Here is a 27527-nt window from a genome sequence, read left to right as displayed (position 1 = left end):
TTAGTGAGACTTCACACCAACAGGGACCACAATGAGGACAATGATGATGACAGTAATATTAAAATCACAAGCATCTTCTGATTCTTCTTCTGATACTATTCTGCCTTGTAAAGCTGTTTAAAGCCATCTTCAATTTTGACACAGGACTGTTCAACATTATAGTCAATTCTATCAAGGACTGTACCCTGTTCCACAGTTATTGCTCCCAGGTCCCTAAAGATCCCGTTCAGGTCAGAGATGGACTGGATGATCTGGCAGAGCTCCCACTCCCGCTCCTCGACCATCAACGTGTTCTGCTCTACCAGTACTAACTGGTCGGCTGTAAGACCCCCATCATAAAGAGTATTATCATCTCCATCATCCATTAGTGGTACTGATGTATCGAAAAAAATGCTGAGATCTTTCCTCTCAATTGTTCATGCCTATCATAGATAGGAATTCACTTTACTCACATACCTAAAGCATCCTGGTTAGCCTTTCCACCATTAAAAAGGGGAAATGTTTGACATAGCCTGGCTGTGCGTGCCGGAAGCTGGTGGACAGCTCTTGCAGAGCCTGCGCCATGGAGATCACCATGTTGCCAAGGAGCTGCTACTCCTGCTTGTGCGCTGACCCCTGTGGAAGAGCTGTGTGATCTCTTGTGTGGGAATTTCAATGGCATACTCTTCCTTACTGTTGTCATCCAGGGTGGGTCTGTTTAAATTCTTGTCATGAAGGCTGGCTAATTCTTTCATCTTCTGTTTAATCCGGCCAGCATCATACTGTTTTTCATCCACTCCATCTACCCACTTAGAAGGTAACTGTTTTGTCGTGCCAGTTGCTGCTTCAGGAACTAAGCTAATGCCTGACACCAGTGTCATACAGTCATCAGCAAGCTGTATTATAAACTTGCTTTTGGGACTGCTAGCATTTGGAATTATTTTCCTATCTTTTCATGCACCATCTCTTAACTTCCTTGGACCATACTTGTGAAAATGAATTTGACTTGATCTGGTTGCTTGGCTAGCAGCTGCTGGTTTTGGTTGGAATTATTCTGCAACAAAAAGAAAGCATTGGTTAAATGCCTGGTGGCCACGTCTCACCCTTTGTGACCCCCTTCTCAGGGGACCCCCATCCATTTAGAATCCTGATTTATTCACTTTATTACTCTTGGCCTGGCCTAGTCTGCTCGGAAGCCTCTCTTGACATGGCCTCTCAGGCCTGGAGCCAAAAAGGCACAGCTATGCGCTTAGTCCAGGCACAAAGACCCCTCCCCAAATAACCACCTAGGCTTTCCAATTGTCTGACTCCCCCTACCCAAGACCTGACTTTGATCTCCAAGCACTTAAATTCCCCCAATCCTTGTGTTGTGAGCCAATGTCCCAGGACCGCCACCTCAATCCAACCTTGCATCTACAGGTGTCCAATCTGGCTCTGGACAGGGAGGCCCTAAATCCCTCTTCCCCCCCTTAGTCCCTGAGGACTCCTCCCCCCCCCCCAAGGATCTCTGCCCCCTAACCCTAATGTGGCTCTTAAGCATCTAGGCTGTGTCCTCAGGCCTGGCCTGGACTCAGTTTCCCCACCAGGGGCCTGACCTAGGCCCCCTTGGGCAAACCCGAGCCAGGCCTGGGCCCTGAACTCTGGGGCACCTGATGTCCCCTTCTTGGGCTGTGTCTGTGCCTGCAACAGCCTGAGCCTGACCTCCTGACTCCTCTCCCCTCCCCCCATACTGGGCCACCTGCTTCTCCACTGCTAGTGGGCTGCCGGCCTCCGGGAGGGTATCAGGGCTTGCCTGCTGACCTCCTCACTCCTTTTTGTCTGTTTCCCTCTGTATTAGGGTTCTCTAGGGAAACAGAATCAACAAGAGATATCTGTAAATACAAGATTTTATAAAAGTGTCCTACACAACTGTGGGGATGTGAGAGTCTAAATTCTGTAGGACAGGCAACAAACCGGCAACTCCAATGTAGGTGTTCGATGAACTCCTCAGGAAATGCTTCACTGGCTAGCCGAAGAAAAAAGTGAAGGTCCTGTCTCTCTCTTCCTTAAAAGTCTTCAAATAATTGGATTATATCTAGCTGATTGAATTCCCTCATTGTGGAAGACACACCCTTCATTGATGTAATCGGTCACAGGTGTAGTCAATTGACTGATGATTTAATAAACCAGCCTTGCTTGACCAGACACCTGGACACCTTCACCTGGCCAAGCTGACACATGAATCTAACCATCACAGCCCACCCCTTGTCAACTTGGCAGTTATACACATCACCTTAAACCATACTTTATCTCTAAATAAAGCACAATAACAGACATATAGTTTGCCTAACAATACTTAGCTGTCCTGCATACAACCGGAAAAACACCAGATCTCTCCAGAATAGGATGCAAGTCCTTAGGTAACATTGACTCTTTTTTTTTTTTTTTTAAGTTTATTTTGTGGTAAATTCAAACTTACAGGAACAGTTGCAAAAACAATACAAACCCCATGCACTGAACTCCAGCATACCCCTGCCCCCTTCCCCTGATACCCCGATCCACCAACTTTAACATGTTATACCACCATTTCTTTCTTTCCCTCCCTCTCTCTCTATCTATCCCTATCATCCATCGTCTATTGCTCTGTCTTCTGAACATATGAGAGAAAGCTGCACACATCCTTGAACAAACAGTGTAATTCACGTATGCGTTTCCCATGAACAAGAACATTCTTTTATGCAGTCCCACTAAGCGCAGCTAAGAAGTTCAAGAAATTCAACATTGATACAAAGCTTACAGTCTATATTTCCTTTTTTTTTTTTTTTTTCCTTATGTCCCAACTGTGTCCCTTGGAGCCTCCTCTCCTCCACCCTTAGATCCCATCCAGGATCATCCTTGGCATTTAATTGTCATTATCTATTTAGACTTTTTTTTTTTTTTTTTCAATTGTGGAAACATATATACAGCCTAAATCTTCCCATTCCAACCCCTCCCTAGCATTCCATTAGTGGGATTAATGACATTTAGAATGTTGCAATGCCATCACCTTCCCACCATCCACTACTAGAAATTTCCCTTCACCCCAAACAGAACCCTACGCTTATTTCTTAACTACCCATTGCCCCTTTCCCCACTTCTTGTAACCCATACTCTACTTTTCATCTCTATGGTCATATTCTCTGATACTTTCTTTGTGTTTACCATGGGGCTTAAATTTAACCTCTTAAATCTATAACAATCTTGTTTTTTTTTGATACCAACTTAACTTCAATAGGACACATAAACTATGTTCCTATACTCCTCCATTCCCCCACCTTTATGTAGTTCTTGTCAAAAATTACATATTTTACATTGGGTCCAAAACCACTGATTTATCATTATAGTTTATGTATTTTAGGAAGAAAATAGTGGAGTTACAAATCAAAAATACAGTAGTATTGGTATTTATATTTACCATGTGATCTTTACTGGAAATCTTTATTTCTTCATGTGGTTTCAGTCAATTGTTTAGTGTGCCTTCCTTTCAGCCTGCTCAATTCCCTTTAGCATTTCTTATAGGACTGATCTAATGGTGATGAAGTCTCTCAGGTTTTGATTATCCGGGAATGTTTTCATCTCCCCCTCATTTTTACCCTCCAGGCGTTTGTGAATTTTCCAAGTCTCTGATGGTTATTGACTTCTATTTGTATTCCATTGTGCTCAGAGAATGTGCTTTGAATAAACTCAATTTTTAAAAATTTGTTGAGGCTTGTTTTATGTCCCAGCATATGATCTGTCCTGGAGAAAGTTCTGTGATCACTAGAGAAAAATGTGTGTCCAAGTGATTTGGGATGTAATGTTCTATATATGTCTGTTAAATTTCTCTATATCTCTCTCTCCTTTCTTTGTTTCTATGTTGGTAGGATTCCCTTTAGTATCTGAAGTAGGGCAGGTCTTTTATTGGCAGAATCTCTCAGCATTTGTTTGTCTGTGAAAAATTTAAGCTCTCCCTCAAATTTGAAGGAGAGTTTTGCTGGATAAAGTATTCTTGGTTGGAAATCTTTCTCTCTCAGAATTTTAAATATGTCATGCCACTGCCTTCTCGCCTCCATGGTGGCCCCTGAGTAGTCACAACTTAGTCTTATGTTGTTTCCTTTGTGTGTGGTGAATTGCTTTTTTCTTGCTGCTTTCAGAACTTGCTCCTTCTCTTCAGTATTTGACAGTCTAATCAGAATATGTCTCAGAGTGGGTTTATTTGGATTTATTCTATTTGGAGTTTGCTGGACATTTATGCTTTGTGTATTTATATTGTGTAGAAGGTTTGGGAAGTTTTCCCCAACAATTTCTTTGAATACTCTTTCTAGACCTTTACCCTTCTCTTCCCCTTCTGGGACACTAATGAGTCTTAAATTTGGATGTTTTATTTTATCATATCCCTGAGATCCATTTCAATTTTTTCGATTTTTTCCCCATTCTTTCTTTTGTTCTGTCATTTTCCATGCTGTGGTCCTTGAGGATGCTGAGTCATTGTTCAGCTTCCTCTAGTCTTGTACTATGAGTATCCAGCATCTTTTTAATTTCATCAACAGTTTCTTTTATTTCCCTAAGATCGTCTATTTTTTATTTACTTTTGCAAGTTCTTCTTTATGCTCTTCTAGGGTCTTCTTCATGTCCTTTATATCCTGTGCCATGCTCTTCTTCATGTCCTTTATATCCTGTGCCATGCTTTCATTGTCTGTCTTTAGTTCTTTGATTAATTGCTCCAAGTACTTTGTCTCCTCTGATCTTTTGATTTGGGTCATTGGGTTTGGGTTCTCTATATTGTCTGGTTTTATCATATGCTTTAAAATTTTCTGTTGCTTTTGGCCTCTTGGCATTTGCTTTACTTGATAAGATTCTTTCAGAATATAGAGAACACCAATCTCTAATTTGTCAGATCTACAGCTTGGTGGCGTATACTTTCTCTAACTAACCAACTAGCCCTTCCCACAACCGCTGCTAATTGTCTTGGAGCCAGGAGTCCGTGAGTCACCTATTCCTCTCAAGTCAGTTCTCCCCAACTTTGTCTTTGTGGTGTGTGGGGGTCTGATTCTTGTGGGGTTCAATTGGTGCACCAAGTGGGTGTGTTGTTGGCGTTGTCCGCCGTGAATGAGGGGCATGTGTCTGAGTGGTTAGGGAGGCAGGGCAGCTTTAATAATCAAACCTCCAAGGTGTTCCTGGAGATTTAAGGCTGTTGCAAGAGTCTAAGCCTTCATTTCAGTCTTGCCACAGATTGTCTCTGCCGCTGACCCACAAGTCCCTGGTATTGGTGTGGGGTCCCTGGGATTTCCAAATGGGTCCTCCTCAGCCGTGCTCTTCCAGGACCTCTGCTGAGGGAAGACTGTGCCATGTCACAAGTGTGCACTGGCCTGCCAGGGAAGCCCTGGGCTGCCGGGCCCTGCAGGGGTGTTCCCAGCCTACTGTAAAGATGGTTGAATGGGACGTGTTAATTTCCCCCTTTTCACACAGCTCTGCCTTCCCAGTGCTGGGGCAATTATCTGTGGGTGCACTAAACACCACTGTCCATGGTCAATATTGTGGCGTGTCTGTGGTGCTGCGGGAAATACTCCCCGTCACAGTGGGACCCTTGGTGTGGTTCTGGGCTGTAGGTCCGGCCCTGGGCAGGAGCGTTCCCAGCCCGCTGGGAAGATGGCTGCAAGGGGTGCATTTTCTTTCTCTTTTTGGCTCCCCTCTGCCTTCCTGGCTCCAAGACAATTAACAGCAGTTGTGGGAAGGGCTATCTTCCATATCAGATATTGAGGCGTTGGCACAGTCCATTCCTGCCACGCTTCACTGTGCGGTTCTTGCCGCCATATCTGCAGCTGCTCCCAGGGTTTTTTTTTTTTTAAAAAAAGAGCTAGTCCATGTTCAAATTCCAACCCACGGTTTCCCCGCACCTCAGTGCGGCCGCCGGACTTTCATCCAGCTCACTCACTTGTTTTGGAACTCAGACTCCTGTTTCACCAAATGCACAGTCCCTGTGAATATAGCAGACCTTGTCCGGCTGGTGCATTGATGGAACTGGTATTCTGGGTCACTTTCTGGCTTTTATCTAGTATTTTTCACCGAAGTGTTTTTTTGCCCTGTCTCACCTAGCCGCCATCTTAGGTTCTCTGATTCTTAAACTTGATTTCCTTTAACTTAAAATACTGTGAAATGAACAGTACAGCTTATTTCACATGATAAGGGGATAAGGTAGAGAAGAAAACAAAGATATTTGCTTTACGGACAAATAACATATTTATAAAACAAGGAGGAAATATTTATGCCATCATAGTCCTCGTTTCTGTAACTGGTCATGTGTTCTTAGTTCATATTTATCACTACCTTCTTCCACTACCCATTCCATGTTCCCTTTACCCTCAGCAAGCACTTCAGTTGGCCGTGGTTTTTTGCCTGGTGGGGTGACCTAAACCTTCATTCCTGAAGTTTCTTGGCTATTGGTAGCCCTGCTTGGATTAGGTTGTTGTAGTTTTCCATTGACTTTAAAAATCTATTCCGGTTTGCTAATGCTGCCGTTATGCAAAATACTGGAAATTGATTGGTTTTTATAAAGGGGGTTTATTTGGTTACAAATTTACAGTCTGAAAGCCATGAAAATGTCCAAATTAAGGCATCAACACAAGTATACCTTCACCAAAGGAAGGCCAGTGGCATCTGGAAAATCTCTGTTAGCTGGAGAGGCACGTGGCTGGCATCTGCTGATCCTGGGTTGTGTTCCAGCTCCTCTCTCAGCTTCTGCGCATTCTTCAAAATGTTGCTCTTGTGGTGTTTTGTCTTCTCTTGGTTTTTCTGGACCAAAGTGTCAGCAAAGGTCTGCTTTCAATGGTTGACTCCAAAATGTCTCTCTTGGCTGCGGCTCCTCTGAGGTCCTTCTGTTTGTGAGCTTTTATATGGCTCAGGTAAACTAATCAAGACCCATGCTGAATGGGCAGGGCCACACCTCCATGGAAATAATCTAATCAGAGTTATCACCCACAGTTGGGTGGGTCACATCTCCGTGGAAACAACCTAATCCAAAGATTCCAGCCTAGTCAACACTAATACATCTGCCCCCACTAAATTGCAGTAAAGAATGTGGCATTTCGGGGAATATAATATGTCCAAACCAGCACACCCTCCATCCCGGGATTGGACTGTAGCTCTGCCCTGGGCCATTTCTGTGCTTATCTGTACACTTTTAATTTGAATTATTAGAATTTAAGTTCCTTGAAGGTAGGTACTACATCTTGTTTTTCTTTGTATCCTCCCCAATGCCATGGCTCCTGGTATGGAGATTCATACAGAGAAGACACCAAATGCTTATTAAGCCAATGTGGTGGGATGCCAACAATTGGTGAATCTAAAAATGGCTATAAACAGGTGTTCGTTTTATTTTTTTTACCTTTTCTGTAGATTTGCAAAATTTCCAAATAAAACAATAGGACACAATTGCTTATTGAAACACTTCTGTAACCTGAGTAAGTATGATATTTAAAATAGAGCAATGTAAACTCTTTTTCTCATCCTTCTCAACATAAAAATACACAGTTTTTATGTGTATTTGTATAAAGAAAGAAGACCCTAAAGTAACGATGAGTTCACTGACACAGTATCAGCAAAGCTTCTATTATTGAGGTTTACCTGAAGAGATGTTTTTCAGTTATTTAATTTTATTCACCAAGCATTTATTTAGCACCTACTGGATTCTGAGTATTGTGGTAGGCACTAGGGATAAAACGGTGAATAAGTCTTGCTGAGCATTGTAATGGACCTCTTGGAGAATATTGTGCTTGGTTTAGGCTGGGGAAAATAGCTTTGGTGAATGTACCCCCATCATAACCAAGAGAAGAATTCACTGTAACCACATTTTACAAAGATTTTTCTTCCTGGGGCATTTATGCATCATAAGTTCATTGTCCAAGAAGAGAGAAACAAACGAACGAAAAACCCCACTCAGGCTGCTTCCGTCCCTTCTCACCAAAAAATTCTCTATTATTCTGGGTTCTATGTATCATATAATTTGTAAAATTAAAACAAACAAACGAAAAAAGAAGTGCTTGACTTTTCTCTTGATGAACTACAAAAATGACAAACTATTAAAAAGATTCCCCATTTCCATATTCTGCCTGTATTTCTCACCGTGATATTTTCTACTTGTAACAGAATGTTGCATGTAGGTCAAAGGGTGTCAGAAAAAAAAAGGTAAAGGGAAAACTCAGCACTTCTCAAAGCCCACTTGCATAAAAACCTAGTGATGTATTTGCTGTTTTACAGTGGAGATATTTTGTGAATCAGACAACAGATTGGCACCTGACTTAGCCGTTCCCATCAAATGAATCACCACTTGAGATGGGGATTTTGATTCTTATGTTGCTTTGAGCAAAAGGGGACAACGACTACATCCCATACAGCTCTGTTTGATGCCTTTTTTGATGCATTAATTTAACTGGGCTATAACCCCCAAGTATTCAATTGAACTCTAATCTAGGTATTTTCTCTGAGGGGATTTTGGAAGTGAAATTAAAGCCCCTAATCGGTTGATTTTAAGTAAGAAAGGTTATCCTGGATAATCTGGGTGAGTTTGACTTAATCACTTGGAAGACCTTTAAAGCGGAGCTGAAGCTTCCCTAAAAGTGTGAAAAAAATTCTGCTTGTAGACAGCTTCAGTGCATGCCTTTAGAATTCTAGTCTTCCTATGATCTCCCCTTTTTACTGCCTGCTTATGGATTTCAGACTTGCTCAGCCAGCCACCGTGATCATGAAAGCCAATTCCTGGTAATAAGTCTCTTGGTTCTGCTTTTCTGGTTGAAACCCATTTATGTCACTTGATCATATTCCCCAAAAGAGCTTACCAGCAACATTGGTCTCTTCAGGTAGGACATTTCACATCTCCATTGCCTCATCTTTTTATAGGGAGATGTTTAAATCTGAGTTTAAGCATAATAAAATTGCTCAGCTCTCATAAAGAAGGCCAGGGCTTGGGACTTACCAGAAAATGATTTATGGAGAATTTGTTAGAGATCTGGGGCACCTCAGCAGCTGGAGTCTCTGGGCACTTTACTGAAATATGGTTTATTTTAATGATAATGTAGTCTTTTCATTAGCACCTGCTTAATGCCTCATAAGAAAGGACAACCAGGGAAGCCCATGACTGGCTCTGTGGGATTTGGACAGAGATTATCATAGGTGTGAGGACTTGGAAGATGGGTCATTCAGGTGCCCAGGGACTGGGGTTTGGTAAAGATATATCACATTCTGAGCCTATATTATGTGCTGTGGTCAAGCTTACATTGTCTAACTTAACCCTTACTACATTCATTTTTTAAAAAAATTTATTTTATTGCAAAATATAACATACATAGAATTGATAACTTTCCAAGTGCACTGTAACAAGTAGTTAGCAAAGTTCAAAGAATGTTATGGGTTATATTTCCATATTTTCAGTTATTTCCTTATTGTGAAATATATATGCAAAAAAGTAATATCTCTCAAAGTATGATTTAACAAGTAGCTATATAGGAAATTTCCAAAAATTTTATGAGTTACAGTACCATAGTTTCAGTTATTTCCTTATTGTGAAATATGACATATATACAAAATGGTGATAACTTTCAAATTACAATTGAACAAATGGCTATCGAACAAATTTCAAAGGATGCTATGGGTTACAGTTCCACCATTTCAATTCTTTCCATCTAGCTATCTATCACCCTAGCAACTAGAAGAAGAAAATTATATAGGGTTTCAGTATTCATAATCCTTGGTTAAATTCCATCTTGTCTGTTGCTACCCCTTCCTCTCATCACTTTCCCCATCTTCAGGGATGTCTAGGCAGTGATCACCCTGATTAGTTCATGTTGAAAAGGGGTGTCAACATTATGGGAAAAGGGGACCCATCTGGTTGATGTTCTTGAAGAGGATATTGCCTCTGGGTTTTGGGAGTTAGCTGGCATAGGAGTTCTCTGGAGGATTTAAATTTCTGAAGAATAAACTTAGTGAGTGAAACTTTCACAGAGTCTCAGATAGGGATCCGGGTATTCTTTAGGGTTTCAGGACTATTGTTGACTTGGGCTTATCATACTGTAGTCATTTGGCAAATCTAGGTGAAGCTTGCCATAGGAGTAACATCCAGGACAGCCTCTTGACTATTTGAATTGTCTTACCCACTAAAACCTTATTTTCTTGCCTTTCTTTCCCCCACTTTTGGTCAAAAAGGCTTTCTCAGCCCCTCGATGTCAGGGTTAGGCTCATTCCTGGAATCCATGTCCTACATCACCAGGGAGACTCATTCATCTGGGGGGTCCTGTCCCACATCAGGGGGAGGGTGATGAATTTATTTGTAGCGTTACTCTTAGAGAAAGTCCACATTTGAGCGATAGAAGAGGTTCTCTGAAGATGACTCCTAAGCATAATTATAGGTGGACTTAACCTCCCCTTTACAACCATAAGTTTCACCAGAGCAATCCTCAAGATCAAAGTCTTGACTTATAAAGTAGGGGGTTCCTGTGTTCACACAGAATATGTTATGTCCATTATCATCCGTATCTCACATTATCATCACTTAGTTGTACAAACTCATCACTGTCCATTTTGAACAATTATCATGACCCAAAACACATCGTAGCTCTTGTCAGCCCTTAATTATCTGTCCCTAGTATTTCTGTGGTACTAGTAAGGTATTCCTATTAATTATAGAACCTAGTATGCAATAGGTAGATTTTTCCCATATACCGTTCTGTTGTCAACTCTCTGTACTAGTGTTGTACCTTAGAAGTATATCATGCAAACATCCATCTATGTTTATAGTGCTGATCTGTGGGATACATGCCTTTAAACAATCGCTTTCAATCTTATTCGCCTTCAGTTCAGCACTGATACTTATAATCCCATTAACAAACAATCATCACCCCTATCCATTCCCATACCTTTGAATTCATCACCATTAACATATTTGAACATACTAAATTATCATTCCCCCTCACTAGCTTCTGTCTGTAACTAGGTCCCCAATATTCTACATTATAAAACATTGATTTTACATTGTTCAAGGAGTTCATAGAAGTGGCAACATACAATATCTCTCCTTTTGTGTCTGACTTATTTCACTCAGCATTGTATCTTCAGGGTTCACCCATGTTACCATATGTTTCACGACCTCGTTCCTTCTTATTGCTGCATAATATTCCATCATATGTATATACCACATTTCGTTTATCCACTCATCTGTTGAAGGATAGTTGGAGTGTTTCCATCTCTTGGCAATTGTGAACAGTGTTGCTATGAACATTGGTGTACAAATGTCTGTTCATGTCATTGCTGTCAGATCTTCTGGGTGTATACCGAGAAGTGTAATTGCCAGATTGTAAGGTAATTTGTTATCTAGTTTTCTGAGAAACCGCCAAACTGTCTTTCATAGCGGGTATACCATTATACATTCCCACCAGCAATGAATAAGAGTTCTAATTTCTCCACATCCTCTCCTGCATTTACTGTTTCCTGTTTGTTTAATGGCAGCCATTCTTGTTGGTGTGGGATGGTATCTCATTGTGGTTTTGATTATGGATATCCAGTTCTCCCAGTAACATTCATTGAACAGACTGTTTTGTCCCAGTTCTGTGGATTTAAGGGCCTTATCAAAATCAGTTGACCATAGATCTGGGGTCTATTTCCAAACTCTCAACCCAATTCTGTTGATCAATATGTCTGTCTTTGTGCCAGTAGCATGCTGTTTTGACCACTGTGGTTTTATGGTAGGCATAAAAGTCTGAAAGTGTAAATCCTCCTCTTCGTTCTTCTTTTTCAGGATGTTTTTGGCAATTCGAAGGCCCTTTCCCTTCCAAGTAAATTCGGTAACTAGCTTTTCCAAGTCAGCAAAGTAGGTTGTTGGAATTTTGATTGGAATTGCATTGAATTGGTTTGTTGAGGCCTTCTGTTTCTTCTCTGGTCAGTCTAGGTTGTTTATGTGTTTCCAGGAAATTGTCCATTTCCTATAAATTTTCAAAGTTTTTGGCATACAGTTGTTCCTAATATCCTCATGTGTTTTTTTTTTTTTTTTTTTTCATTTCTTCTGGATCCATAGTAATTATCCCCTTCTCATTTCTGAATCTGTTTATTTGGGTCTTCTCTCTTGACTTTGTCAGTCTAGCTAAAGGTCTGTCAATCTTGTTGATCTTCTCAAGGAACCAACTTTTGGTTTTATTTATTCTATTATTTTATTTTGTTCTCCACCTCATTTATTTCTGCTTTAATCTTTGTTATTTCTTTTTGTCTACTTGCTTTAGTTGAGTTTCAGTTTGCTGATCATTCTCTAGCCTCTTCAGTGGTTCAGTTAGGTCCTTGGTTTTGGCTCTTTCTTTCTTTTTAATATGCATTTAGAGTTATAAATTTCTCTCTCAGCACTGCCTTCGCTTCATCCTGTAGGTTTTGATATGTTGTATTCTCATTTTCATTTGTCTCTAGACATTTACCTATTTCTCTTGCAATTTCTTTTTTGACCCACTGGTTGTTTAGGAGGTTGTTGTTTAACCTCCATATATTTGTGAAAGATCTGGTTCTTTGGTGGCTATTGATTTCTAGTTGCATTCCATTATGGTCAGAGAATGTGCTTTGAATAATTTCAGTCTTTTAAAATTTATTAAGACGTGTTTTGTGCCGCAGCAGATGATCTACCCTGGACAACGTTCCATGGGTGCTAGAGAAGAATATATATCCTGGTACACCTTAATATTACACACCTTGTTTCTGATGCTTCATCTTAAACCTTCAGTTCTCCTGAATCAAGACTGAATTTGGTTGTGCCCCCTGGAGATTGTCTTTCCTACTGGGTCCACCTGGAGTAATAAATCTGCCTTTGATTCCCATCTACCTTGTTTTATTGCCAATAAATGTCCATGCCTCACTGAAGAATTCTGAAATATGACAGATATGAGTGAGTTTAAATGCTCATGTAAAACAAAGTGTCTTCTGAGCTACTGAAAGCACTTGCAAAGATGATCTCAGAGTTTATGCAGTGAACTTTGATATGTCATGGATGGGCCTAAAACAGAAATCTTGGTAAGAGTGAGAGTTGATTTTATGTGATAAGTTTAAATGTAAACCTCAGCAAAATTCTAGGGTAGATTATTAAACATATGTTGTGTGATGCCCTAGAAAGAAGAGATGATCACTTGGGATCAATCTTGATTCCTCATGAATAAATCATGACAAAATTCATTTCCATAGTTTCTATAATCACACTTGTGCCGGTTTGAGTGTATTGTATCCCCCAAATGCCATTATCTTTGTGGTCTTGTGTGGGGCAGAAGTTTTGGTGTTGGTTGGATTTGCTTGGAGTGTGCCCCACCCAGCTGTGGGAGATGATTCTGATGAGATGTTCCCATGGAGTTGTGGCCCCGCCCATTCAGGGTGGGCCTTGATCAGTGGAGCTATATAAATGAGCTGACTCAGAGAGAGGGAACTCACTGAGCGCAGCTGGGAGTGATGTTTTGAAGAGGAGCAAGCTTGCTAGAGAGGAATGTCCTGGGAGAAAGCCGTTTTGAGGCCGGAGCTTTGGAGCAGACGCCAGCTGCCTTCCTAGCTGGCAGAGGTTTTCCGGACGCCATTGGCCATCCTCCAGTGAAGGTACTCAATTGCTGAGGTGTTACCTTGGATGCTTTGTGGCCTTAAGACTGTAACTGTGTAGTGAAATAAACCCCCGTTTTATAAAAGCCTATCCATCTCTGGTGTTTTGCATTCTGCAGCATTAGCAAACTAGAACAACACTGTTTAATGGCTGCATAATATCCTATTCATCTCCATCCTTGGACAATTATAAAAGCCCCAATTTGTTGTTATCCTAAAAATGTGGGAGTGCATATCTTTCTGCATTTCCCCCCCCTCTTCTTGTATTATTTCCTCTATGGGGTATTAGTTTTGTGCTAGGCAAAGTGTGGGGGAGTATCTAGACAGAGGAAACAATGTGAAAGAGGAGACGGGAACAGCATCTAGCAGTCTTCAAGCATTTTGGTAGCTCTGGCTAATTGAGTTTGAAGTGAGGCGTGGTGGGAGATATGACTGGTGAGGTAGGAGTTTGGATTTTACTGCACAGCTGATGGGGATTCAGTGGAGTCTGAGCACTCTGCAAGAGCTCTATGGAAGACTGCATGGTTAGGGCAAAATGGGAGGCATATGATGATTAATAGTGAATGTATGGATGGAGAGAAGAGGACATGTTTCAGAAGCAGGAGTCATTCAAATATTTCTTAAACCTTTACTAGTCTACTTTTTGGAGGGCTTTTCTTTCCAAGTCAAATGGTATGCACATTGTTATTTGTAATACTAATATCCCAATTACTGTCTCATATGGGTCTTGCAAGATGAGACTGTCATTGGCAGGGTATGAGAGCCCATTTCACCACTGGACAGCACTCAGCATGTATTTGTTGAATGGATGTTTTCAAATCACATCTAGGTCTGGTACTTTAATATGTTCAACTAAATTTCTTCTTCTTCCTCCTTTCAGAAATATGCTCATGCCTAAATCTTTACCTTCCATCAATTAATTCCTTTAATTGTGCTTCCTCCTGAAATGTCTGTCTTGACTTTTTTGGGATTCAGAAACTTAGAAGTAAATCTATTCTTATTTCCTTTTTATCTTCTCCTACTCATTCATGAAATTTACATGTTGTTTCTGCCCTAACACCCAACTTAACTTGATATTTCAGACACCACCATTTACTCACCAACTTCCCTTCCTTCCCTCTCCCCAAATTGTTAATCCAATTAGCCTGCCTTTTTATTGGGGGTGGGGGAGCCAGCCCAGTTAATCCTCTGTTCTCATTTTCTTTAAACTCTTAACTTTGTGTGGTAAATTGAAATAATTGGCCACACTGTTTTTGCTGTTGTATTTTTTTTTTTAATGAAAGGATCTGTTCTCTGGACTGTCATAAAACCACACCAATTTCTTTCTGCCTTTTAAATTTATGAGAACTTTGAGGTCTTGTCTGCCCTTATTCCTCTCCTCTTTGTTTTCTAGTCTACTTTCTCTTCTTCACATGTTCTCTTACTTTTGATTATTATTTTAAGAGAAAACATAAATTACTTTCTAGTTCAACCTCACCCTAAGTGCAGTCTCACTTTTAACTGCCTGGTGACATCTTTCTACAGATGTCCCACTAATGCTCATGGAGCAAACAAAACAAACAAATGGCAACAAACACCACTAATTGATTGTGGAATAAACGCCTTATCCTGACATTCAAAGCCTTCTATACTTTAGCATCAGACTCACCTTCCTCTACCCTCTCAGTTCCCCTGTGACTCAGTTCAACCACCCATTCCCTGAGCCATTCCCTTTCTTCTCTTTGCTCATTCTGTCCCCCCTGCTTGGAAGGCTTGATGATTTTTGGCCTGATTGTCATTGACTTTTGTTATTCATTAACAAAGCAATGTACTTTGTTAGCAATTTAATTGACCAGGAAGAAAAGCTTGTTTCCAGAAGGGACTAAAGATGAAAGGACTCACCAAGTACTTCAACAAAATGTAAAGTACACATGCGTCATCTACTGGGGAAAGTTGGTAGTTGCAGGGGAAAATAGGCTAATCCATTATTCAACAAATACTATTTGGGAATCTTATGTGTCAGACTCTGTTTTAGGTATTAGGGATACAGATGTGAACAAATCAGATAAAAACCTATGCTTTTATGGTGCTTATGGAGAGTCTATGGAGATACCATAGTAAAGTCAGGGTAACCAAAGTCAGTACCTTAATTAGGTAATGTGTTGGTACTTGAAAAACCCACTTACAGTTAGCCATGTTACTGTAGTCTTCAGGATAGAGAAGACTCTGTATGAGCATTCTTCAGAAAAGACAGTTAAGGAACTGCAACCTGAATCTGAAACACAAGGACAGATATCCAAACAAATGGCTTCCACCCAAGCAAAAAGGAATACTTTTTATTCTCCTTCCTGTCTCCTACGAATGGTTTATGAAATGAATCTTCAGGCATAGCCAACAAGAAGGGAGATTTTCATGTGCTTATTTTCCAGAACTCACCAGGCCCTCTGAAGTCACCTGGGTGTGCAGTGAGTATGAGTTAGTAGGACTGTAGAAGGAGAGACTGTACCATACTCTCCAGCTAGCCTTGTATTTGTCCTGCCATGGAGCCAAGTGGGCCTTAGGATGGTGCCCCATAACCCTCATCTAATCCCTGGGGGGCTCAACATTTTATAAAAGACCTAGATAGTATGTGATAAAAAGTAAATGGTTTTACCAAGAAGATAGTTTGGTTTAAGAGGTGAGATTAAATCCAGTGGCATAATTTGTGGTATCAGAGATGAACTTCAGCCATATAGAGTTGGCACCAATGACAAACAGACAAAATGAGGGCTTCTCCACAGAATTGTTTTCACTGTGAAAATAAAGATTCCTTGTTCAGAATCTAGAAAACCATACCCAGTAAAAGGAGAACTATCATGATACTTAAGGATTGTCTGAACCAGGGTTTCTCAACCTCAGCACTACTGAAATTTTGAACTGGAATATTCTTTGTGTTCAGACTGTCCTGTATGTTGTAGGATGTTTAGGAAGATCCTTGGCCTCTATATACTAGATACTTGCAAAACTTTCCCAGTTGTGACCACCAAAAATGCTTCTAAGGCATTGCCAGATGTCTCCCGAGTGGCAAGATTGACCCCACTTGAGAACCATTAGGAACCTTATTCCATTTCTGTTTCTAGTAAAAGTGACCCTTTTCTCATCTCATGGTTGTCTAGGGGTATTTTTCTTTTTATCTCAACTAGGCAAGTAAATCCCAAATCCATGCTTAGGAAAGTCATAGTTTCGACTGTTTTCTTTACATTTCCGAACTTCAGACCTGATGTTACAACTGTGTCCTTTATATCTCTACCCTGAAACTTAACATGCCCCGAATGGAATTCTTCTAGGTCTACAAAACTGCTTTCATTCTGATTTCATACTTTAATGTTCCTTTCTCCTCATCTCTCAGTTTCAAAACTTTAGTATCATCCTTGACTCCTCCCTCTCCCTCACTGCCCTTTATCTAATTGTCTTCAAATTGTAATTCTCGTTTCTAGTCCCTCCTTATTCTCCAACTGTTGCTCTAGTCCCATTCAAGGCTTCAGTTCTTATCTCTTGAACTAACGTATTATCTTGTGAGGCTAACTTGAATTGTTTTCCCCTCCAATCCATCCCCATCCTGCTGTTAAGCTCTAATCTATTACCTAATTAACCAACTTCCTATTACTCAATAAAGTCCAACTTGTGATTGCGTTCAAAGTTTACATAATTTGGTCTCGAGTTATCTTTCTGATCTTCTCCCTCATAACATCCCATCACATATCCTATGCTTCAGCTGCTCTGTCTGACTCACTGGTCTCTGTTATGCTCTACATTTTCCTATCCCCATCCTTTGATAAGAATGATTTCTTGAGCTACAATACTTTTCTTTCCCCATATTCCATTTCCACTTGATAAAACCCTTTTCATCCTTCAAGGTTCAGCTTAAAAACTATTTGTGCTCCAAAGCCTCCTGTTTCTTCAGCTGGAAGCAGTCTCTCACTGCTGTGAGCTATAACAGTCCTTCTCCCACATTGCTGTCTGTTAATAGTTCCACAAACTCATAGAACCACTGAACATTTGAGAAAAGGTGTCTTAGAGACCATCTGGTCCAAACTCTTTTCTTTCTAGATGAGTAAGCTGAGGTCCAGAGATGGGAAGGAGCTTGCCCCAAGTCACAGAGTAAATCCATTGTAGAGTAAATCCAATGTAACACAGAGGGTGAGTTCCCTATACGAGTAGGAACACTTTCAGGACAAGGCATATACCTAATTGACCATGTCTCCACTGCCTCACCCCCCTTCCTTGATCCAAAGTTAGGGCTTGACAAATGTTTACTTGAATTGAGATAGAGCTCTGGATTGATGAGAAGTGAAATGGGAGGGAAGCCAGGGTTTCTGCTGGGCATTGGGGAACAGACAGGCAGGGAATGGCTGGGGCTGCACCAAGTGGTGGTTTTATACCTGGTGAGCATGCGGAGTGCTTGTAGAGGAAGACTTGATTATAAAGGGAACTTATATTAAAAATGTTAGTTATTAATTCATGCTGTTTTAAGAATACTTACCTCTGGAGCTCTTTCTCTGCTTCCCTGGGAAAAAAAGAAAAAGATACAACTCAAGGCTTGTGGTATCCTGAGCAAACTTTTGAGAAGTCAGCATCTCCCTGGCTCAAAAAGTGCAGATATTTTTAAGTTAACATGCAACTAATGAAAATCTAGTCTGTGGAAAGAACAGAAGGGATAAAACTGACAAAGCAGGGAAGTGGATCATGGTGTTTCGAAGGAGATGATTTTGCTCTCTTTATTGAGTAGACTAATTAAGAAACAGACTGTAATTGAGTTGGAAGTTACACAGAACAGGAAGAGGTCATCTGGTCTGCCCCCTCATTTTACATGAGAACAGAGGCTGGAGATGGAAATAAGTTGTCCACAACCACAAATGAATTGCTGGCATAGCTACAACTAGACCTGAGGGCTAAGACACCTGCCACTATACCATATTCTTGAAAACAATTGTTCTTACTTAACTAAACCTTTTGGGAAAGGCTAGAAGCTCTACTGAGGCAGGAAGTCAGTAGCTAATTAAGCAAACAATTAAGTTGGGTTTGGAGGCAGAAACAAAGTTGTAACGAACTCACTTGTCAATCTAGTAGAAGGCCTATGCCAGTTTGAATGTATTATGTCCCCCCAATGCCATTATCTTTGATGTAATCTTGCGTGGGCAAACCTATCAGTGTTAATTAGATTGTAATTCTTTGTGATTCCATGGAAATGCGCCCCACCCAACTGTAGGTGATAACTCTGATGAGATAGTTTCCATGGAGGCGTGGCCCCACCCATTCAGGGTGGGCCTTGATCAGTGGAGCCATATAAATGAGCTGACAAACAGAAGGAACTCATTGCAGCTGAGAGTGGCATTTTGAAGAGGAGCTACAGCCAAGAGGGACACTTTGAAGAAATCACAGGAGCTGCAGATGAAAGACAGTTTGAAGACAGCTGTTGAAAGCAGACTCTTGCTCTGGAGAAGCTAAGAGAGGACAAATACCCCAAGTGCAACTAAGAGTGACATTTTTTGAGGAACTGCAGTCCAGAGAGGAACGTCTTGGGAGAAAGCCATTTTGAAACCAGAACTTTGGAGCAGACACTGGCCACGTGCCTTCCCAGCTAACAGAGGTTTTCCGGACACCATTGGCCATCCTCCAGTGAGGATGACCCAGTTGCTGATGTGTTACTTTGGATGTTTTATGGCCTTAAGACTGTAACTGTGTAACCAAATAAACCCCCTTTTATAAAAGCCAATCCGTTTCTGGTGTTTTGCATTCTGGCAGCATTAGCAAACTAGAACAAGGCCATAAGTAGATCCTGGCCTTTTCAGACTCATAGTACCTGGGCTTATGCCAAGGATCCTCAATTTTGGTGCTATTGATGTTTGGCACTGGATCATTCTTTGTCGTGGAGGGCTGTCCTTTGCATTAGGTAGGATGATTAACAGCTTTCTTGGCCTCTGCCCACTAGATGCCAGTGTACCCTTTACTCTCCGAGTTGTGACAACCAAAAATGTCTCCAGACATTGCCCCTGATCGGTAACCACTGATCTATGCTATAGCTTACTGAAACTTGCTAGCACAGTTGAGAAGTAGGGAAAACATGTCACTAGCTGAGATAATTTCAATTCAAAGCAAATTTGACAAAGTCTAGGATAGATGGATTTATATTTCATTGAGTAGTTGCATGCTGTACCACATACCATGTTTTACTCCTGTTTTAGACTTAATAAATATTACCGTCCTTATATGCTACACTGAGAACAGCGGCAGAGTCTTTCTGCTTAGTGGTTTTGCCTTGCCGAGATTCTGCTGATGTTCTCTATGACCCTTGCAGAATGGCAGCTTCTTAATCTTCTGTGCTGGCTTCATTACCAGTTTGGATGTATCTGTGGATCCAGGGAAGTACTTTACTAAGGTCTGTGAAGATCCCAGGGGATCCTTGATCATTTTTCTGCACATTGTTTCTCCACCCTCGCCCACAACCCAAGCCCCAGGAAGTCACACCAGCCAGAGTCCAGACGCCTTTCTTATTCCGGCACATAAGGGAACCTCCTGAATCTCCCTGCAGGGGGAAAAGCCTCTGTTATCATCATTGTCAGTGTCTGTACCCCAAAGTGCTCACTCTTTTCCCCAAGAAGGATGCTAGATGAGGATCATTGCAATTCCTTCCCTTCTAATAACATGGGCTCAGGAGCTTAAGAGAACAGACAAACATAATTCCCATATGACCCTCAAATATCAGTTGAGCCCATCAGTTCCCTCTCCTTCTTCCCCATCATAGGCTTTCATTAAAGCATTTCACTTTCCTCCTTCCCCTTTGTCATCCTACACACTCTGAGAAGTCTTGCCCAGCAGTAAAACTGACCTCAAGTCTTGGTCAGCAGGAAGAATGGAGGGAAAGTAAGGTTCCCGTTACCCATAAACCAGGCAGTCCCTAAATATGAAAGAATTAGCCGTACTTCAGGGGTGGGAGAACCTGGATCTCATATCTCTGTCATGTGGTCTTTTGGAGAAGGTGGAATACCTTCTCTGAGTTTGTATTCCCTGGTAAAAATAGGTTGTTTAAATTGACTCTTTATTTTTACTTGACCTCTCCTGCCATCCTGATTCTTCTTTCCAGAGTCTGGTCTTCCCTCCAGCCTTTTTTCAGCCTCTCACTAAATGACAAAGCTGAAGGAAGCCTTGCTTAGTGCCTGTCAGCCCAGCAGCTCCTGCCTACCTGACATGCATCTCTTCCTCCATCTGGGAAGCCTGTGCAGAGAAAGGTCTGTCCAGTGATGGGCCTTTTTAGGGTTGACATTGCTGCCGCACAGTCCTTCTGGGTCAAAATGGGCAGATTGACTTCCTGCAAGACTTGCGGGAGCAGGCCATCTGGAAAACACAGAGACAGGAACCCAGTGAGGCACTCTTTCATCCTTCTGACTTGAAGATGCCCTATTCAGGTTTGCATCTTTTAGAAAGACCTGAAATACAATGTGATATTCTCTGTCTTTAAAAATGTTTACACATTTTTCTTAAAAATAGATTAAAACTTTTATTTTCTGATTATCCACTAGAAAGTTCTGATCACTGATTAGGAGGAGTGGCATAGAGATTCTTACCTTCAGTCAAGCGACCCCAGCCTGCAGTTGTACAAATAAATCCAGCCTCAAATCGCTCCCCGGGCTCTGGAAGACACACAGGTCCCACAAACTGACCTGAAGAAAAGAACAAGGCAGGGCTGTCTCATCCTTGAGGGGAAGAGATTATAAGCATCTTATCAGTCAGCATCCAGATATTCTCACAAAGGCCTTGGAGAGTTGTGACATCTCTCCCTGGCATCTCCACGGACCACTTGCCACACAAAGAAAACACCCTCCCCTGACTCCACATAATCCTACATCCAGAGCCACAAGCAAAATAAGTGTCAAGTAGGGGACCCTCCACCCCCAAATTCCTGCCTCAGAGCTCATGACCCAGAATTGCTGGACATATGCTACCTAACATATACTGCAGGGAATGTGTCATTATTCAGGGTGAGTCATGGGCTTCCTCCTGGCCACAAATGTTTACCAAAATGGAAGGCTCCAGCCATCTTTAAAAGGGCGATATCATAGTCCATTGGTTTCTTGGTGGTGAAATATGGATGTATGATGATGGTTTCGATGGTGAGGGTTTGCTCTTCTGGGTCTGTCTGTTTCAAGTCATGTTCTCCGGCAGTAACATTCAAAGTTGATATACTTTTTCTATAAAGAGGAAGCAGTAAATTGGGTGGATATTATGGAGCTTTTGAGTACAATTGTAATGGTTGACAACTTGGCTTCTTCAAAAATCATATAGATGGGTCATCTGAGATGTGTGGCTGTTGAGTAGAGAAAGTGAGAATGATTCTAACACTATTAAAATAATGCAGAGGCTTCCAATTAAAGAATAGCCTTGTATGGAGCCAAGGATATGATAAGTTCAGTACTTTGCAATGTTATTTGTAAAATGTCTAAAATGTGTGTGTGTGTGTGTGTGTGTGTGTGTGTGTGTGTGTGTGTGTGTGTGTGTAGTAATTGAGAGTTCTAAAGCTTCAGGAGACTTTGCTTAGCTATCCTAGGAGGTTGACCTGATCTCAATATCAGCCATATCCTTTGGGAATGATTTGTGAGCCCTACTAAATATGCTTTTTCAATGTCAGAGATTGTATGTGTAGTGTTTATTATGGAGGACAGCACCATAACTCAGATGTCTCAGAGAATGTGCGCACTCAGGGTTTTGGGACTGATTGTAACAATGGTGGTAGTGGTGCTGGGGTGGTCTTCTCCTTACCTCCCTTATATTTTATAACTTAGGCCATTCTATTCCCATTCTTCCTAAGGCAATATTATTTGAGAGGAGCTTGGTAGGATGCAGTGGAGATGGAGTCAGAGCTCTGGGTGTGCCATCCTTCTGGACTTTTGTAAAAAAGTGATTCTTTTGTACAAATTTGGAAAGGGCATCATTTTCTCTTAGTCTTTCTTGACTCTTGACTATATTAGGTATCTAACCTAATACTATAGCATCTCTCTAGCCTAACCATCTGCCACACTGCAGTGAAATTATCAGTTGACTCTTCTTTAGACCATGTGGGCACAGGAAACATGTCTTAGTCCTTTTCATATATGTTCTACTTACTAGTCTTAGTAGGTAAATACTAGTCTGGCACTAAGTACACATCCAGGGAATGGTTGCAGAATTGAAATGAAAGGGGGGACATATGGGGACATGATTTTGATTGTAGCCTAGTATTTACCAAGAACACGAACAACAATAGACCATTTGGAATACACAGGAAAGTGGATAAATGATGGAAGTTGTTACATTGAGACTGCCAGAGAGGCAGGATCAATAGGAAGGAAGACATTGGAGTTTACTTTATGTTTCATTGGCCTCTCCTTGTTTTATTTTATCCATTTCTTAAGAGATATAATGAACTGGATAATTTTTTTCACTGAAATTTAAGAAAACTAGGAGAGAAACATTGATAAATCCACCTTTGTGATACTTTTTTTTCCTTACTTGGATAATGGGTAACTGTTATTCTTTATTAACTTCCAGTCATATTTAATGAAACAAAGTACAGTACTCCTGCTAGGAGTGTATGTTTTCCACCAAGTGGCGTACTCTGACAATGTCACTGAGCCCTATTTGTGTTATGCAATTAGGATGTGCTTCACATAGGACCATGTGTTAATAGAGTATTGCAGCTGACACCAAGGGAGAAGGAAAGATGATCTAACCTTCATCCATGAAGTAGGCCTTCCCTACCTTTTTGCTACGCAGTGAGCAGCTGTGATCACCCACTGTGGAGAGATGATGGTTCCACCACAGATGTGCTTCTGCTTTCGTTTCAGAGACACCTGAATTGCAAAGACCTTAAATGGGAGCAAGTTAATGACCTGGGATCCTTCAAAATCTGAAGGCTGAGCATGTTCTGAAAAACAGACCCATTTATCCTACTCAAATACATCAGGAATTATGGACTGTGAAAGGGTAAAATTCATCCCACTTTAGCTCAGAAGGAAGAGTAGTGCTGGAACCAGAACCTTTGCCCCACTGGCCTGGAAGGGAGGGAGTTAATTGAGATAATTGGCTGTTAGGGTTTTAGTACAGTTGGCAGTCAATACTGTTGGTATTTATTTATTTACTTTTATAATACTCTAGAACCAGACTGTTGCTCTAACAATATGAGCAGTATATAATATGCTTATATTATATATATATGAACTATTGGTCATATATAATATACAATATCTAAAATTATATAATATAATACTATAATAGTATTACATATACCATTATATTATATATATTAGAATATATATATTATATATATATTAGTGTGTGTGTGTGTATATATATATATATATAGTATAATTGTATATTATATAGTAAAGTCCTGCTGAAGAGGTTTGGGAGAAAGGTAAGATGAGAGGTAAGGGATTTTTCAACACATGTACCAGTTCTTCAGAGCCTCACAGGGAAATAATCTGGAGCTGCTACCCTTTTTCTCATATTCTTAGCTAACTATTTGGTTGCTAAACTTCTTCAAGTCTATTCCTAATCCTCTTCACCAATGTATTTCTTTGTTCTATCCTGTTCATAATATTTGATTTGACTCTAAAATGACTTAGAGTCACTTTACACTAAACAAGTGAATCCTTTTAATGAATATACTCACATTGTTGGAATCAAGAAAAAAAGTGAATTATAATTGTTTTCCTCTTAACCCTAAATTATTTAGTGAACAATAGAAAAGTGAATTATAATTGTTTTCCTCTTAACCCTAAATTATTTAGTGAACAATAGAAAAATAAAATGTAATAAAGAGAAGAAGCTAAGAATAGAACAAAGAGCAAGTGGAAGTCAATGAACTACCCTTGACTATGATTGGAATGTGGACTAATGAATTGACCAGCCAACCAATTGACCAAGTGACCAACTGATCAATCAACTGTTTAATAAAGTAATTAATTAATCAACTAATCAAAATATAATGATTCAGCTGTTCATTCAACCAACTGAACACACAACCAACCAACCATTATCAATACTTTATTGACCGAAGGAGAAATAAAAATAAAGAGGGATCACTCTACTTGAATAATTAAGAGCAAAGAATACAAGCTTTCCAAGACAATAAAGACAAACTCTATGAGCTAGGGGCAGAAGCATAAAGGCATTTCCCTGGGATGGATGGACCAGGAGATTAGATTGAGGCAAAATTCTTAGGACATTAGATACTGAGGAGGCATTATTCTTGACTGTTCTCTGAGGGGGCCCTATAGTATAGGTACAAACCTACCTCAAACACAAATTAGATCTGTATATACCATACCATTGACTTCCCTGTTCTTCCTTAACTATAATAAAATAAGTATATTTTGAATATACTTATTGAATTAGAAATTTATTTTTTAAATTACAAATTCAAAAGTTTTCTAGTTTTTTGAAGTGGTATTTCTGTTTTATGGACTGAAAGTTTGGGGCAGCATTTCCAATTTGTGGAACAAATGAACAGTGTATATAACTATTTTGAACATAGCTTTTCTGGAATTCAACTGATGCACATCATAAGAGACTTGGATCTTTGTTAGACACTCATGAGATAACTGATGAAGAACTGAGCAGGAAGGAGCACACTGATTAATAGCATGCTGTTTGGGATATCCAAACCTGAGACAGTTTACAGCTCACCCACCAGAGAATGTTACCTAGGACTCACCTGCCAGGGGTAGGAACCCTTTTCCACTTGGCTTCCCCCAACAATGCGACTGAAAATGTTAAAGTAATTCCAAGTCCCTGGCTTAACCAAACTCCGCCCACAAGTGGGAGCTGGGGAAAAAGATAAGGCAAAAATTGATGATTAGATAGCTTCTAGGACTGGGGCATGCAGATAACTCTTCTGAACAATAAAAAAACTGTAGGACATCAGGTATGTAGAAAGGTTGCAAAATGCTTTTAAGTTCGTCTTTGGCTGTTGCTGTGATTTGAGGTACAAAGAGTTGCTCAGCTCTTGTTGGATAGAATGGGAATATCATGAAGAAATCTTCTATGGTATGAAGATTGAGGACCTTCGAGGTAGATGTCCACTGGGGTTAGCGGTTAGCAGGAATGTGTCCTTCTTTTGATTTTGAGTTCTCTGGCTGCTTAGAGGCTCCTCACAGCAGTCTACTTCTCTATGACATTTATTACAAGCCATTGTGGTTATTTCTATGTCTTTCTCTCCGACTAGACTGTGGGTTCCTCAAAGACAACAACTGATTCTTAGAAATATTTATAGTCACAATATCTAGCATAGCTCCTGACACATAGAACTTCAATTAATTTGTTGAGTGGATGATGCCATTGGTCTGTCTTAGATTATAATTGTTTATTTGTACATATTCTTCCCTGCTCCACTTATGAGACCAAGTCTGAGGTCTGTGGTGCCTGGCACACAGTCAGACATCAATAAATCTTTGTTGAATTTAATTCTCTATGGGGGTGGAAAGTGGCAGGGAACTCAAGAATGGGAATGGAAAAAAAAACAATGTATGGATTCACACATCATAGCGGTGTTAGGATAGGATTGCCGAGTAATAGAATTCTTTCCTCTTTGTAGAAAAGACTTTACCCCTGAAAAAAATTGCATTTGTTTATTTGCCTTCAATGGGTGTTTTGACTCCTCAGCTAAGAGATGATCTTGTTCAAAGATATTTATGACTGCCTGGCAACTCAAGGATGGTATCTTCTGTCCCTACTGCAGATCATTCTTTTCCACATGTTTTTTTGAGGGCGGAGGAGGCTGGAAAGCCCTACCTCATCCTCACTCACTTCTCTGCCTAGCTGAATCCTCTAATCCTTATGCCCCAGCTCAGAGATTACCTCAACTGAGAAGTCTTTCTTGATTTCTCCAAACTGCATCCTTGACTCTTTTATAGTTCTTGCTGTGAAGTATTGTGATAGTGAATTGTTTTTCTTCTTCCCTCACTGGACTATGAACTCTTGAAGGGAAAAAAAACCTATGTCTTTTTCATCTCTATATTGCCAAGGTTTAGCACAATTCCTCTCATACAGTAGGCTCCTAGAGAAACTGGATGGACGAACAAGTGATATTTCAAGAAATATCCTTGAGAGCATAGCCAGTTTTATTATGTTAAAATATAGAAAGCTCTTTCACATAACTTCTCATTTATTCCTCACTTTACCCCTGTAAATCAAGCACTGTTATTTCCATATTACAGATGAGAAAACTAAAAATCAAGGACATTCATAGCTTATTAATGGCAAAGCATGGATATAACTCTAAGTCTTTTGATTCTGAACCCAGTGTAGACATGATGTTTAGTTCAAAAACTTATTTCTAACTGTTTAAGCTGAATGAATCATAAATACTTTAGAAACAAAATTTACTGTTTTCTGAACTCACTGGAGCAAAGACTGAAAATATGAGTCTCGTGGTTGGCACAAGTATGACCATGGAGAAGCCTGCCAAGAACTATTTTCAGATTATGTTTCTTCAAGAAACAAGAGCATTTACAAAATATTACAGTGAACATGCTTCATATTTCCCAGGAAGATAATTTTCAAAAAAATTACAGATGCTTCCAAATCCATGATTATTTCTAGAATTTTCTCACTGAAAAAGGATGGGATTGTGTATTGTGTCCAAATAAACGAACATTCCAACTTTTCTCCAGCTCACGTCCAACTTGCATTCCATAAATGTTTCACACCATTTCATTTGCAGATTGCAGGAAAGAAGTACAAGATCTCCAAAATATTTTTTTTCTCCTATTTTCCCAAAGGAATATGTAGTGGACTTGTAGTGCCCATTGCCAGCAAAGATTATTCCTTCAGACAAAGGTAGTTATGGAATTCACTTGGAACTTACCTTTGGGGAGAGAAAGAGTTGCAGATTTCTCTTGTTCCAAGCAGATCATTCCTAGTAGTAAAATTAGCTTGTTCCTGCTTATAAGCAT

General features: G+C 40.3%; 1 protein-coding gene and 1 pseudogene across 1 annotated transcript; both read right to left on the bottom strand.

The window, feature by feature from the left end:
* LOC119538090 lies at positions 1-1069 on the bottom strand (annotated as a pseudogene).
* Positions 947-27527, bottom strand: OVCH2 (ovochymase 2). The gene is given in 14 exon segments (XM_037839620.1): positions 947-1033; positions 15703-15794; positions 15797-15832; positions 16211-16233; positions 16235-16348; positions 17979-17997; positions 18080-18103; positions 19933-20122; positions 20780-20931; positions 21162-21257; positions 21613-21785; positions 23332-23423; positions 25289-25398; positions 27440-27527. Coding segments are annotated over 14 exon segments (1296 nt in total).

This window comes from Choloepus didactylus, chromosome 6 (assembly GCF_015220235.1).
Source record: "Choloepus didactylus isolate mChoDid1 chromosome 6, mChoDid1.pri, whole genome shotgun sequence".
In the NCBI taxonomy this organism is placed as follows: Eukaryota; Metazoa; Chordata; class Mammalia; order Pilosa; family Megalonychidae; genus Choloepus; species Choloepus didactylus.
Note: the sequence above shows the minus strand (reverse complement) of the source record. Positions and strands in the feature narration are given on the sequence as shown.